Source organism: Centruroides sculpturatus, unplaced genomic scaffold (assembly GCF_000671375.1).
Source record: "Centruroides sculpturatus isolate CEXI.00-Female unplaced genomic scaffold, Cexi_2.0 scaffold363, whole genome shotgun sequence".
NCBI lineage: Eukaryota > Metazoa > Arthropoda > Arachnida > Scorpiones > Buthidae > Centruroides > Centruroides sculpturatus.
The window spans coordinates 515,897-529,752 of NW_019384701.1; the positions used below are offsets into that span (position 1 = coordinate 515,897).

At 31.1% G+C, this 13,856-nt stretch overlaps 1 protein-coding gene across 1 annotated transcript in view; it reads left to right on the plus strand.

Annotated features, from left to right (window-relative positions):
• The first annotated feature begins 1,684 nt into the window (after window positions 1-1,684).
• Window positions 1,685-13,856, plus strand: part of LOC111627552 (acid-sensing ion channel 4-like) — a 17,313-nt gene continuing 5,141 nt past the window's right edge. Inside the window, exons 1-12 of the mRNA XM_023371151.1 lie at window positions 1,685-2,029; window positions 5,115-5,196; window positions 6,292-6,449; window positions 6,853-6,965; window positions 7,035-7,195; window positions 7,275-7,373; window positions 7,572-7,683; window positions 9,043-9,118; window positions 9,206-9,266; window positions 9,339-9,370; window positions 10,942-11,017; window positions 12,288-12,436. Coding sequence (XP_023226919.1) covers window positions 1,734-2,029; window positions 5,115-5,196; window positions 6,292-6,449; window positions 6,853-6,965; window positions 7,035-7,195; window positions 7,275-7,373; window positions 7,572-7,683; window positions 9,043-9,118; window positions 9,206-9,266; window positions 9,339-9,370; window positions 10,942-11,017; window positions 12,288-12,436 — 1,415 coding nt within the window. The 5' untranslated portion in view covers window positions 1,685-1,733. The remainder of the gene's footprint in view (window positions 2,030-5,114; window positions 5,197-6,291; window positions 6,450-6,852; window positions 6,966-7,034; window positions 7,196-7,274; window positions 7,374-7,571; window positions 7,684-9,042; window positions 9,119-9,205; window positions 9,267-9,338; window positions 9,371-10,941; window positions 11,018-12,287; window positions 12,437-13,856) is intronic.

The following is a 13,856-nucleotide window of genomic DNA, read 5'->3' on the forward strand; positions in this document are numbered from 1 at the left end:
TGTGGGTGCCCACCATGAGAAGAACCTGTATACTCAGTGCCATGATTTACCTGAAATAACAATAAGCAAAGATCAACACACCACTTACAGGATATGTTGCATGTACGTTAAATTTCTGTACACCTTTATAATTAATTTATTTCAATAGTGTTTGCTTCAAAATAGAAATAAATTTGGCACGCCTTTCTTTATATCTCTAACAAAGAAAAAATTGTTAGGTCTTCCAAGCAATCTTATGCTTACTCCTAACAATTAAAAAGAGAACACGAAGCAATAAAGTACAAAAGAAGAAAATGTTTTTACTCTTGAATATTAATGAAATTAAAAATAGAACAAAAATATGTTAATGAAATAAATTCGTGCTTTAATTATTTATTAAAATCGTGTTTATTTATTTATTCAGCAAGAGAGTAACAAATGATTAGGTTAATAGCACGGATCGCAATAATGCGAGAAGTCACGATAATTAAAGTCTGTCACAAATATTCTAATAACTAAAGAGCTTGTGTAAATTTTAAAATTAATTAAATTTTACAGTTTTAAATAAGAATATTTACATCATCACTGAATATATTTTACTGTAATAAAATACAATGCTTAATATTTTAGCAGTTTGCAGCAAGGATTTTTTTTTATTTCGGACAGACAATATATACGTGAAAGTTAGAACAAACAAGAGGCCAATTCACTAAAACTATATTCCTTATATATAGCAAAACCTGTCCAAAACCGAAACCTGCTGTATCGCTCAATTTTGGTTTACACAGGTTTTACTGTAGTTTATACGTATAGCTTCATCCGTTTTCATGATAATGATAAAACACGTGTAAAAACAAACAAAAATTCAACGCTCCTATGAAATGTTAGTCTTCCTTTGCAAAGTGCTAAACAAGAGGTCTTTCAGTGATGATCATAAAGAGAGGATCTATCAGGAAAACGAATAAGTTAACAATTAAAAAAAAAGGGTCCATCTTGTGGTGAGCGGATTGTAATTAGTTTGGTGTGAAGAATATTAAAATAAATTCACTATTGTATAAATATCACTGCTTTATAAAACTATTATTCGAAAGAAACAAAGCAAACAAACAATAAAACAAATTTTAAGAGGCAATTGCTCTTACTAGTCACGTTCTTGGGACCAAGATAAATTTGAGTTTGGGGACCCCACGTACGGTACTTCAGTCGATTTTCTGAGAGAAATATTTTCTTATAAAAGATTGGTTTGAGACCTCTTGTTGGTGCTCCAGGCAATTGCCTTGTTTGTCCATAGGAAAACGGGCTACTGTCTCTAACTCCCTCTATCTCTATCTCTTTAGAATAGAAAAATTTCTTTACACAGAAATGCTTTCCATGAAAGTTATAGGAAAAACAATTTAATATTCTTTAATATTCATAAGAGATGAAATATTTATCACAAAAACAATTTTTTTAATAGTGTTGTTAATTCATTAAATGATGATCCCCAATGCACGAAGATTGAAAATATGTAAACAATTACATTTTGCACTTGCTGAACCGAATCACTTGATGTACGATCGTATTTACAATGTCATCTCCGAACACATAGCAATTATCCAAATTGTTTGACCTTCCTGATATATGCGATAAATTAATAAATAATAAACAACAATGACCTTTATATAAACCGGCATGATCCGCCTGTTCAAGTATATCATCAGGTTTACATCTGCATTAAAGTTCCATATTTTGTATCTTTGGTTTTTCCATTTAGAATGAGAGAATTGAATAATAAAAGCAAAGAAGATGGCGGAGAAAACGAGGAAGAATTCTCGATTCAAACTTTTTTCGGTTCTTCAGCTGTTATAGGTCTACCCCAAATTGCCAGCTCGCAGCACATTCTTCGTAAGTTACTTTGGTGCGCCGTATTAATTACAGGAATAACATTCTGTGCTTTAGAAAGCTACAAATTCATGACTGAATTCTACAAATATCCTGTGGTAATTAATTTGGAAATCGAAAATAAAGGAATACTAGAATTTCCTGCAGTCACCATTTGCAATATCAATAGGTAAGTAGTGTTTTTAATAAAGGTAGAATATATTTAATTTTTAAATTCGACAATGTATTAAATATTCAGAATTTTATCCCGTTTCGTTGATTAAATGTCTTTTTACACCTCCAAACACTTTTTAGCATCGCAACTTTACTACTTTTTAAAAACTAATTTGTATGTTGAAAGGACCCGAGAAACACACACACACACTTTCTCCAGTAGCTCGTTATATCTTCTTGGGGCCTAGGCTAATTTGAAATTGGGGTCCCCACGTACAGTACAGTACCTTCAGACGATTTTCTGAGGAAAATATTTTCTTATAAAAAATTGGTTTGATGCCTCATGTTGGTGCTTCTTGTTTGCCCATAGGAAAATGGGCCACTGTCTCTCTCTAACTCTCTATTTCTATCTCTTCAATCGTCTGGCTAGTTCTTTATAGAAATTTATATAAAAATAAGTCGACCAAGTATATTATCTTTATAATAATTTGTAATCTATCTAGAGCACTTGTTTGTATTTGTTCTTACTCATTGTGTTTGTTTTAAACAAATAGGCCTATAAATTAAACATTATATATTGTATACACATAACGTAGTTTACATAAAGATGTACCGTTTTTTGCTAAACTTTCAACATTTTTGCAGTTTTTAATATGTTTTATAACTTCTAAGGGGCCGTCCATAAATTACGTAAGGTGTTTTGGGGTGGGTGGGGGTCAAGGATTTCTTACTATTTCTTACTCAGGGGTAGGGGGGTAATAGATCTCGTCTTACGTAATATTCTTATTTTTATTTTTTGATCTCGTTGAGTGGTGGCGTTTTGAATTTGGCTTCAATTTGGCGGTTTCTATTAAGAACGCTGGTTGTCTCGTGTGACGTGATAGAGTAATAACGCTAGCAGATTTACGCTCTACACATTTTCTGTCATGGGAGAAAGGCCGTGTGGTGGTTTCTCTCTCTTGTTTTTTATTAGAATAAGTGCACCATTCCTTTGGGTTGTATAACACTAAGAATACATAAACCAAAATGCATAATACAAAGTAAGCATAAAATTAGTATTCGGCTTTCAGTGAAAACTAAAATGTAAAACCAGAAATTATAAATAGTCTTTTCTTTCATATTTTTTAACATCATTGTAAAAAGCATGAAATAGTGGTTTCTGAACAAGCTTATCGAGTGGACGTGGCCACCCGAAACCAAGCGTAAAAATTTCTAATCTCAGAATAAGTGTATGTTGATCGTAAATTGGACAATGATAGATCATATAGTCGACGGTGTCTAGGTTTTCTGTACACAAAAGCAAGGAGCAGTTTCTGCCCGGTTATACATCGCTTGGTAGCTTCTAAAATTACCATGCTCAGTAAGTAGTTGAGCAGTAGCAAACGTTAAATCTCTAAGTAGTGATGAGAACCTGCATTCAACACTAGGAAAATAAAGTCTTGTTATTCTACCAGTTTTACTGCTTAACTACTTTTACTGGTTCCACTTTTGCATAACGTTGTTACGAATATAATTTTTAAGGCTGCTACGTGAGAGAGGGATGCGAATGTAGTCCAAATCAGTGTCCTTAGCCTCAAAGTCGTCTTTTTCATTTCCTAGTATGCCAGTATAGCCAGGAACAAATATAGAAGTTATCTTATTTACATGGTTTTTAATATGGTGCTGGATATATGCGATTTTATTGCTATTGCAATTGGGATTTAATAGAGCTTTTAGGACAGACAGAGAATCACTGTAAATGTTGATAGACAGAGTTTCGTTTGGTAGTGAAGTGGCCCACTGAACAGCTTGGTAGTCGGCATCTTCTTCAGCTTAATAGATGGAGGTATGTTGGAGGTATCTGTACCTTCTAACATATTTTTGGCAAAATATGTCAGTTTGGATGAAGATACAGATAATTGAGCCGAAAAGAAGTGAACTTTTGGACCCATCTGTGAAGATATTAATGTCTGCGTGATTATCCATGGAGGAAGCAGATGACACCAAATAACCTTGTTCACAGGATGATGATCAGAGATAGTAGGGTAATTGCAATGTGGTAGCGTATGAACAGCCGTAGATAGGAGTAGAGATTGTTGTTGAGCCTTGACGTTTGTAGTTCTGATGTAGTAGTTTAGAACCTTTTCTACGATACATAGTGGCAAAGGAATAAGCTCCGCTAGTATCAGAGAGGCATTAGTAAAAACTGTTCTGCCGCACTTTGAAATTCTGATGTCAAACTGGCTTTGAAGAGAGAGTAATTTACTTGCTACTGAACTTTTATTAGTTACATGATCACAGCCAGAGGCCGCGTAAAGTAGCATTGGTTGTATTGCCCCATTATATAGAGTTTTATAAGCTTTATTATTTAGTCCCCAAGTGCACCTAACACATTTTAGCAGCATGTAGTTTATTTTCTTGGCCTTAGCCAAGATGTAATCAATATGGCAACGGAATATAGTTTCTTTCTATTCTCTCTTGTTTTATCTTGTATGATGTTTCTTTTACACATGCTCAAGCTAGTCGATCTGACAAAGTTTTTTGCGTCTTTTGCGAACATTAAAATTAATATAAAAACAATTATAATGACGTTGATTAATGATGATGATAATAATAATAATATTGTTAATAATTAAAAAATAAAGTTCTTAAAATAAATTGTTCATTCGAATTCATTAAATTTTTATATTTTAAAATGTGTTCACATAAAGTCTTTTATAAATATTAGTACATATTAATTAACTAGTTAATAATTATATATTTTGGACCTAATGTGTTTAGGGTTTCATTAAAAACATTTTTTTGGTTAATTTAAAATCTTTCTATAAAATCATGCCAAAATATTACGTAAGATAGGAAGGGGAGGGGGGATAAAAAGAAAATATTACTTTTTCTTACACAGGGGTGGGTGGGGGTCTAGAATGGCCAAAATCGCCCTTACGTAATTTATGGACGGCCCCTAAATAATTGATTTCATAGATTAGATAGATTTCTATCAGCAGTCCAATTTAATTTGATATGTAAAAATTTATAATTCTACATTTTCATTACATATATAAGACATAAATGTAAATTTTATATAATATTAGCAGACATTAATGTCAACTGTTATTTATAATTAGAGTGAGGAAGAGCGAATATCACGTCATAAATCCAGAAAACGTTAATAATAGAACTACATTTATAAACAGTACACCAAGAGATGTAAGTTTTGATTAAATATTTTTTAAATTTAGAATAATGTTTTTCAATATTAGCATGTCCATTCTACTAACATTTGTAATTGATGTGTAACAGCGGTGCTTTAGAAAAAGAGGTACAAGCTATAAGAAACGGGCATCATACATTATGTAAGAAGCTTCAAGCTAAATTTAACGTCAAATCAGCGCGGCCACAAAGTGGCACTTGTTTGCAATTGGAACAAAGAATATTCCTTGTTTTCAAGGCCAAGTGTTGTCAACGAACCACGAAGTTGCATGAGACAATGGACAAACATCGTTCATTAGTTTCTTTTATATTTTTAAAATAAACTAGAAGTCATAAATTTTCTATTGTTTGTTAATAATAATGGAATTTGAAGCTCTTTCAGTGATTAGGAAAAGGGCAACCCATACAGAAAGAGGGCACGAGCTTCAAGTGCTTCAATGTATGGGCCTCTTGATGTTTAATGTTAAGAAACGTAGACTGTAATATATGTTGAGATTTAAATTGTAATTAAACGTTAATTTTAACTGTTTATGTACCGAGATGGAAACACTTTGTTACTCTGAAAGATCTATCTCTAATTAGTATTGGATCCTCATAAATTTTCACGCTTCAACCGGATATGTCTGCTGCCTTATTTTTTCATTACGAGTCATCTTTATTGTTAACGTAGAGAAATTACAGGTTTCTCCGGCATTGGCGCGTTATATCTTAATAGAACCTGGGAGAATTTGAATTAGGGTGCCCCATGTACAGTACTTGACATCAGACGTTTTTCTTCGGGGGAATTTTCAGAAGAATTTTTTTATAAAAGATTAGTTTGAGACCCTACTAACAGGTGGTTCCAAACTAATTTTATATGCCTTGGCAATTTTACATTTTGTACACAGGATAACATGCCACTGTTCTCCAAAATCTTTGACGAGCAGATGGCTCCTATTGTGGGCCTGGCCGAACTCATAATGGACTTGTTAAGATTTCCCTCTTAGTGCCCACGAGGCAGAAATAATCAAAAATAAAATAGTTTATTATTTTTGTACCGTAATATTATCATCAAATCTTTTAATATCCTGAAAACATTTACAATTATTTCAGAGTTACTGCAGCCGAGAAAGATTAGTGGACGAACGGAATCAAGCCGAATTTTATAGTAAATATTTTTTTCTGAACAAGACCGTGAGAAACAAAATTGGTCATCAATACCATAAATTTATAATCATGAAGTCATTAAGGAATATGAATTTCGCTTCACAGTAAATTTTAGAAATATCATTCTCAAACTTTGTTTTATACAGAGTGATTCACTCGGGACTGAACATTTATGTGAAATATCCCAATATCAAATGAAAAAATAAGCACGAAACACGAACGGAACGAGGAAGCAATGAGGAAGCAATCAATCAAAGTAAGTTTTACACGTTCTACAAATGTGACCGTGCAATCGTGAGATATTGAACAAAGTAAGTGCTCGGTCCCGGGAATCACCCTGTATAAGCCTTATATACAGGGTACTTCAATAAATGTTAATACTTAAATGGAAGTATCTACTGCAATGATTGCACACCTTTTCCATATAAGTGTTACCATTTCTTAATGTACCCTTTATGTATATATATATATTATATATTTTATTTTATTTAAACCTAATTTAAACAGTTTCTTCACCTCAATTACTAAACCCAACTACGGTGCTTGTTACACATTCAACAGCAAAATCAACACATCCTATAAAGACGTTCCTATGTCGACACATATCGGACCTAAGAGCGGTAACTGAAACAATATTCAATTGTTTAGAGTAGCTCATATTGATTCTTAAGCATTCGATATTTTTACAGGTTTAGCGATGACATTAAATTTAGAATTAGAAGAATATTTAGACGATGTTAAAACAGTAGGAGCTAGAGTTGTTATTCATTCTCGCGAAGAATTTCCAGATACAGAAGGAGAAGGAATTAATATTCCTCCTGGAATGGAAACCAGTTTAGCAATTACCAAGGTCTAAATTTTTATTTTCTTAGTGATTTATTTGTAATTAAAGATTTCACATCGAGTTTAAGACATTTTCTAAATTCTAGAAATCAATAAGAAGGTTAAAATCTCCTTACAAAGATAAATGCAGAGACTATAAAGGTGAATATTACGCAAATAAAGGACCTGCAATTTTAAATCAAAAAGTAAGTTTGTATTATTTATTCCTGTATTAAATTTTCCTGTAAAGTATCCATAACAAAGAAAAAACGAGTTTAACGTTCATCGAATAGGAAGGAAAATATGTCCTTATTTTTAATATAAATGGAAAACAGATGTGCAGTCCGAAAATCTTTTTATTTTATATATTTAAATACTGGTAATTTTTATCTTATTTTTTAAAGGATTGTAGAATATATTGTCTTCAGCAAAAGAATTTGAAGACGTGTAAATGTACAGATCCTTTGCAAGTATTTACGGCAAACAAGAAATGTAACTTAAAAAATTTGAATAAGAGTAAGTTCAAATCTTTGCAATTTTTATATGTTTATTGCCCTTTAATTAGTGTAATAAGAAGAAAAAAATTATTAAATGTAGATAAATAATTTCTATATTGGATTTTACTTGTCTAAACCTAGTCAGGGACCAGTCCTCACGAGAGGCACCCCTTGGCAGATTGCTCCTGTATTGTCAATCCAGTCTAGACCATAATTTAAAATATAGGGGAGACCGGGGCAAGATCGGCATGTTAAGCTTTACTTAAATTTTGTGTAATAAATACTGCTGTAAACTGAAAAAAAAAGCTTTGCATATTGTCTATTGGAATGTTACCTTACTATAGAACTGGTTAAAATCAGTTTGGAAATAAAAATAATTAAAATAATTACAACTTTACAAGAAGAGAGAAATTGACGAAGTTGCCCCGGGTATAGGGGCAAGATCGGCAACTTCTCTCTTTTTGTAAAGTTGTAATTATTTTAATTATTTTTATTAAAGTTGCCCCTGGTATAGGGGCAACAGTAATGGGGCAAGATAGGCACGTATATAAAATTATGTTATTAACAATGTATAAGTTGGAATTCACTATTAAAACAAAGAAATACAAATCCAACACCCATTTAATATTATTACAACGAAATGCAAGTTCAAAGACATATATACATGAATAACAAATGCAAACATGTTTTCATTTATCATCTGTTTGATTTTTATCCTTTGCTTCTAATGTGGCTTTATGTTGCCGATCTTACCCCGCTAGTCATGATTTCGAAACATTAAGTACAACCCTGAGAACAGAATGCCAAGCCACGATCTGGCCACGTGAATAAGTTGAAGTTACATCCTTCTAACAGGAAAAGTAACTTTCGTTATCATGGAATTATAACAAAACCTGCCAATTCAATATAAATGGAAAAAAAATATTATATGGAATTGAACGAAAATGAAAATTTGCTTGATAATTCAACTACGCTTGTTGGAGAACAATAAAAACACTACTACAAAAACAAAATAAATTTTAAATGAGATGATAACCTATAACCAAAGTCTCCTTTTAATTTGTTTTTAAAAAAAAGCGCTTGACAAACTTGCCCCGCATGCCGAAGTTGCCCCGGTCTCCCCTAATTTTCCTGTATAAATATAACATTTTCCAGTTTACCTTACACTGAAATTATTTATAAATTTGATGATTAGCATGGGATCATACAAAACTAATTATGAAATTGAAGGGGTATCCGAAATAAACGCCATTTTGAATTTAGTGGGTAATATCTTATATGTTGTAAGTGCATCCTACTTAAAAAAGGAATATTATATAACTTTTTTAAAATATAAAACAAATTTAACCTTTTAGTAATTTAGAAATGTTTTTAACAGTGTGTTGTTTAGATAACGTTTTCGACAAAATGATCCACAGTCAATATGCAGAATGTGATTGTCCTCTGGAATGTTTGTGAGTATTAACGATTATTTTCAAAATAATGACATTATTAATACTTATCAGTAAATAAATTTTTCGTATTGTCTAAAAATAAATTAGAACAACACAATATGAACCGATTATATCCTCGACTGCTTGGCCTGCTCCCGAAAATTTCAAGGTAACTTTATACAGACAAATTTATAAAATATAAAATTTTACAATGTTTAATCATCTTGGTTTTATTTTTCAGCGATTGGAACTACAGAATTATTCAGAATTCAGGTAAAAATTTTAAAATATTTTATAATTTTACAATTAGACTATAGTAAAGTGGCGCTCCACGGGCACATAAAGAGTGCTTGAAACTGAAAACAGAAGCAGAAAACAGCAGAAGTTTTCGATTTACGTCGACCTAAACTTGGCTAAAAAGAAAGCTGAGTTTAACTTTTCAGTGGTGTTTAGCGTTTGTTCTACAGCAATTAATGAATATACTGTACGTATAAGTTTAGTTTGCATTTGATAGGGCACTAACAGAAACTACAGTATATACGAAAATAAATATGCGCAATACTGACCAAAATATATGTATGTATTGTATATACCACTGCATTTTTCTGTACTGCATACGAATGTACTGTATATACTACTGGTGTTATATTTCATTGTTGGTTTTAGATGATAATCGAAACGAATTAACTGTATCTTGCGTTTTCTTCAAGTTAAAAATTAAATACCCTTTTTAAAATTCTCTTTTAGTGACCCAATAAATAAGATTGAGTTATCTATTCATATGCAAGATGTGTTTCGAGCTTTTTTGCTTTTAACCAGTTACCTTGTTAAACGCAACTCGAGCCTTGCACGTAAATGGATAACTCGACATTACTCGTCAATAAAAAAGGATTTAAAAAAAAAGCCTTATGTTGCTGAAATCTTCAAATTAAAGACAACACAACTCAGAATAAAATGTAACGTGCTTCTACGCTATTAAAAAGTATTTATATATTTTCTATAGGAATTTATTACGGGTGTTTCGTTAACTAATTCTTCTAGTGTATTGGACTCGGGGGACCTTGAACGTCGAGAAATGCAAAAAAAGGGGGTTTTCTGTATATGAGGATATTAGTATGTGGAGAGCACGATTTTGTTTACTGTTTTGAAGCTTAATAACTCTTGTGGTATTTGTACAGTACTAGAAAACTGATGCTATTAAATTTTAGTGGTTAAAGGTCGAAGGATGGGAGATAAAAGGAGGTGTGTTATATCTAGTAGGATCTGACTTAATAAAAATTTTACTCGTTATTAGCATTTACAGCTTTTTAAATAACACATTTCTACCCTCAAAATTAAGCTTTTTGCCATTTTATAATAATTAATTATATAAAAAGTGTTTTTAATAAAATATCATAACAGATGGCGTCATCAAAATTTTAAATGTTGTTAGGAAACTTAAGCAACTCGTTGCTGTAACAAAGAAAAAACGAGTTTAACGTTCATCGAATAGGAAGGAAAATATGTCCTTATTTTTAATATAAATGGAAAACAGATGTGCAGTCCGAAAATCTTTTTATTTTATATATTTAAATACTGGTAATTTTTATCTTATTTTTTAAAGGATTGTAGAATATATTGTCTTCAGCAAAAGAATTTGAAGACGTGTAAATGTACAGATCCTTTGCAAGTATTTACGGCAAACAAGAAATGTAACTTAAAAAATTTGAATAAGAGTAAGTTCAAATCTTNATTTATGCTATTGTATATGTATCTGCTTGTAGTAAATAATATACTTTAATACAAAAAAATAATAAGTAATCTCGAGTAAAATCTCCGCGAAATTTATTTATTTTTCTATTTAGAAAAACATATTCCAAAGTGAACATTTTTTACTCTACTCTCGAAGAAACTATTTATGTCCAAAGGCCTGCTTACGAGGTAACAACATTTCAATTATTTTTCTGACATTCTTCCTGTAGTAATTTAGTAGTTTAATCTTATAATAATGCTTAACTAGAAAGAAAAATGTGTCATTGAAAACATGCACTCACTTTAAGACCATTGGTAATATACGAATGGCATTAAAGTGTGTACCAATGGCCTTATATACATGATAATATACCAATCGAATTTAAAGGTAGTAGACGGATATATGTAAGATAGGGGATCACAAAGTTGTCGTTTAGGTATTTTCGGGGATCGGAAGTGGACTGAAAACGGTTCATTAAAAATTTAATCCAATGGGTTATATATATAACAGTTCGAGGTGTTGTAAATTTGCATACTGTAAATCTCTTTAATGAAAACAGGATGTAGATTAAGTTAATACTAAAACTGTTATTTATTTATTTATTTATTATTAATTGAATTAGCAAATATAATAGAGAGGATGAAAGGTCGAGGGATTATTGAAGGAGTTGACAGTTAAAGTTTGAGGATCCGTGATTTAAGACATTTAGCAGAAAAAAGAAAGTTATAATGAATAATACTGTCTTATTCTTAGTACCTGGCAGTAAAGTAAGCTTTTACTTTACTACCAGGTTACTGATTAGTTGTTAAAACAGGTAAATTGTTACATTTTAAAAATACATTCTTGCCGGGTTATTCATTCTTATTATAAAACGTAATAAAAACTTTAATAAAAGTGATAATTTTAATACAAAAACAAAATAAATTTTAAATGAGATGATAAGTTTATTAAGTATTTAAGATCTTGCTTACATTCAAACATTTTTATTTACACAAATAAATGCTAAATGCATCAATTAAATGATATTCTGCACAATTATAAAATAGCCGAATATATTTATATAAATTTTTATTACTTTTTAATTACTGTATTTATAATGAAGGATAAGACTTACAAAAATTTTTTTATTTTGTCGTGCTTCATTATTCATAAAGTCATCTTTTTTTATTTAACATATAATAATAATAATCATTGTTGTAACACATTCGATTGTTGTAAGGGTACAGGGGCATGACACCACTAAAATTCTGACCAGATATGGAAAGCCAATGAACTGGAGACCCTAAGTTCTTCATATCTGGACGAAAAACAATAGGTCTGCAATTTGAAAATTGCAGCCCAATTCAGTAAAATAGTTTATTGAATTTGTTTTAATTAAATTCAATAACAGTAATCAATTAGTTAGTTAATTTCAATACATTAAATTAACTTATTATTATTATTTTTTTAATTTGATAGAATAGTGAATGGTACAGTCATCTTGGAGGACAACTAGGACTGTGGTTGGGGATATCTCTGCCTGCTATATTCGACTGTATCGAATCTATTATCTTATTATTATGTTACATTTGTTTACCGAAGTATCGAAATAAAAAGAAGTTTAAAAAGTAAATTGTTTTCAATAAAGTTTAACAATAACTCAAACTTTAAAATTGTTGACAATTATTGGGATGTATCCTATTAACATATACATATTATTTCAGAAGTGTCAATTTAATACAATTGTTCTATTATTTTCATTTTGTAAATTTCTTTACTGTCAGAATAAAGGTTTTTCTCCAGTACAAATAACGTATGTCTGTACGTACATTCTTTCCAAACAAATAATTTCCCTGCTAGTCACACTTTTGATTGAATCTAACATACAGGGTAGTCCATTTTAATCAATCCACTGAAATAACTCGAAAAGTATACATCCTACTAAAAAAAAAATGCTAGCCCATATTGTGAGGCTCCTTTAAGTCTATTGGTTTCATCATAGATGATGCTATTTAACTAAAAAGAATCGATTAAAGAGTGTTGTACAGTCTGGCGTCATTAGTTAACACTTTATTGTGTTTAAAAAGTGTATAAGCATTTTACACCGTATCTTACAATATTTTTCTTTAATACAGTGGTACCTCAGGATACGAAATTAATCCGTTCCGAAACTAAGATCGTATCATGAAAATGTCGTAAGGTGGATCATCTTTTCCCATACGATTACATGTAAAACCAAATAATTCGTTCCAACGCGAAAAACATACTCAAATTAAAGCCAAGTAATACATTAAAAAAAATAACTGTAGTAAGAAAAACAAATGAAAAATGCGAACTAATGTAACGTCGTATGGTGAGTTTTTGTTCGTATCGTGGAGCAAAAATATGCTCGAATTTCATGTCGTATCCTGAAAATTTCGTATGGTGGGGCGTTCGTAACCTGAGGTACCACTGTATAAATAAATTAATGCAAGCAAATTTTATTTCTAATAATAAACCGTTAAGTTTTTATTTATTATTACCATTTTTTGTGAAGGCCTCAAGGCCCACCAATAGCCGACTGGATAAAACTACTAAACATTGTTAGTTGTGTAATGATGAACCCGAATTACTCTTGTTTAGTTATGCTTATTTTGGGGGTTTTATTAAGTTAAGGGCTACTTCACACTAGCAACTCTGGTACTAGCTTCTATAAGTCTCATGACTTCAACTTCCGGAATCAAGAGGAAAAGAAGAACGCAACTCGAAGAGGACTTAAAGTAAAATCTATTTTTATTATAATAATTAAAGAATTTCGTTGAGAAGTGCGGATTTAAACACCACAAAAGAACATATTTAACGCATAAATCTCATTTTAATTAATGTAATTTGAAAAAATTGCAGACCTATAAATTCTCACTGGTGCCCGTCTGTCTGTCTCTCCTTTCTTAATCTCGAGTACAAAATTAGATAGATGACCGACACGACTCTATTAATAACAGGGAAAGTTTGATGTACAGTACAATACAGTACATACAGAGACAAGACACTACTAAAATCGAGAGCATT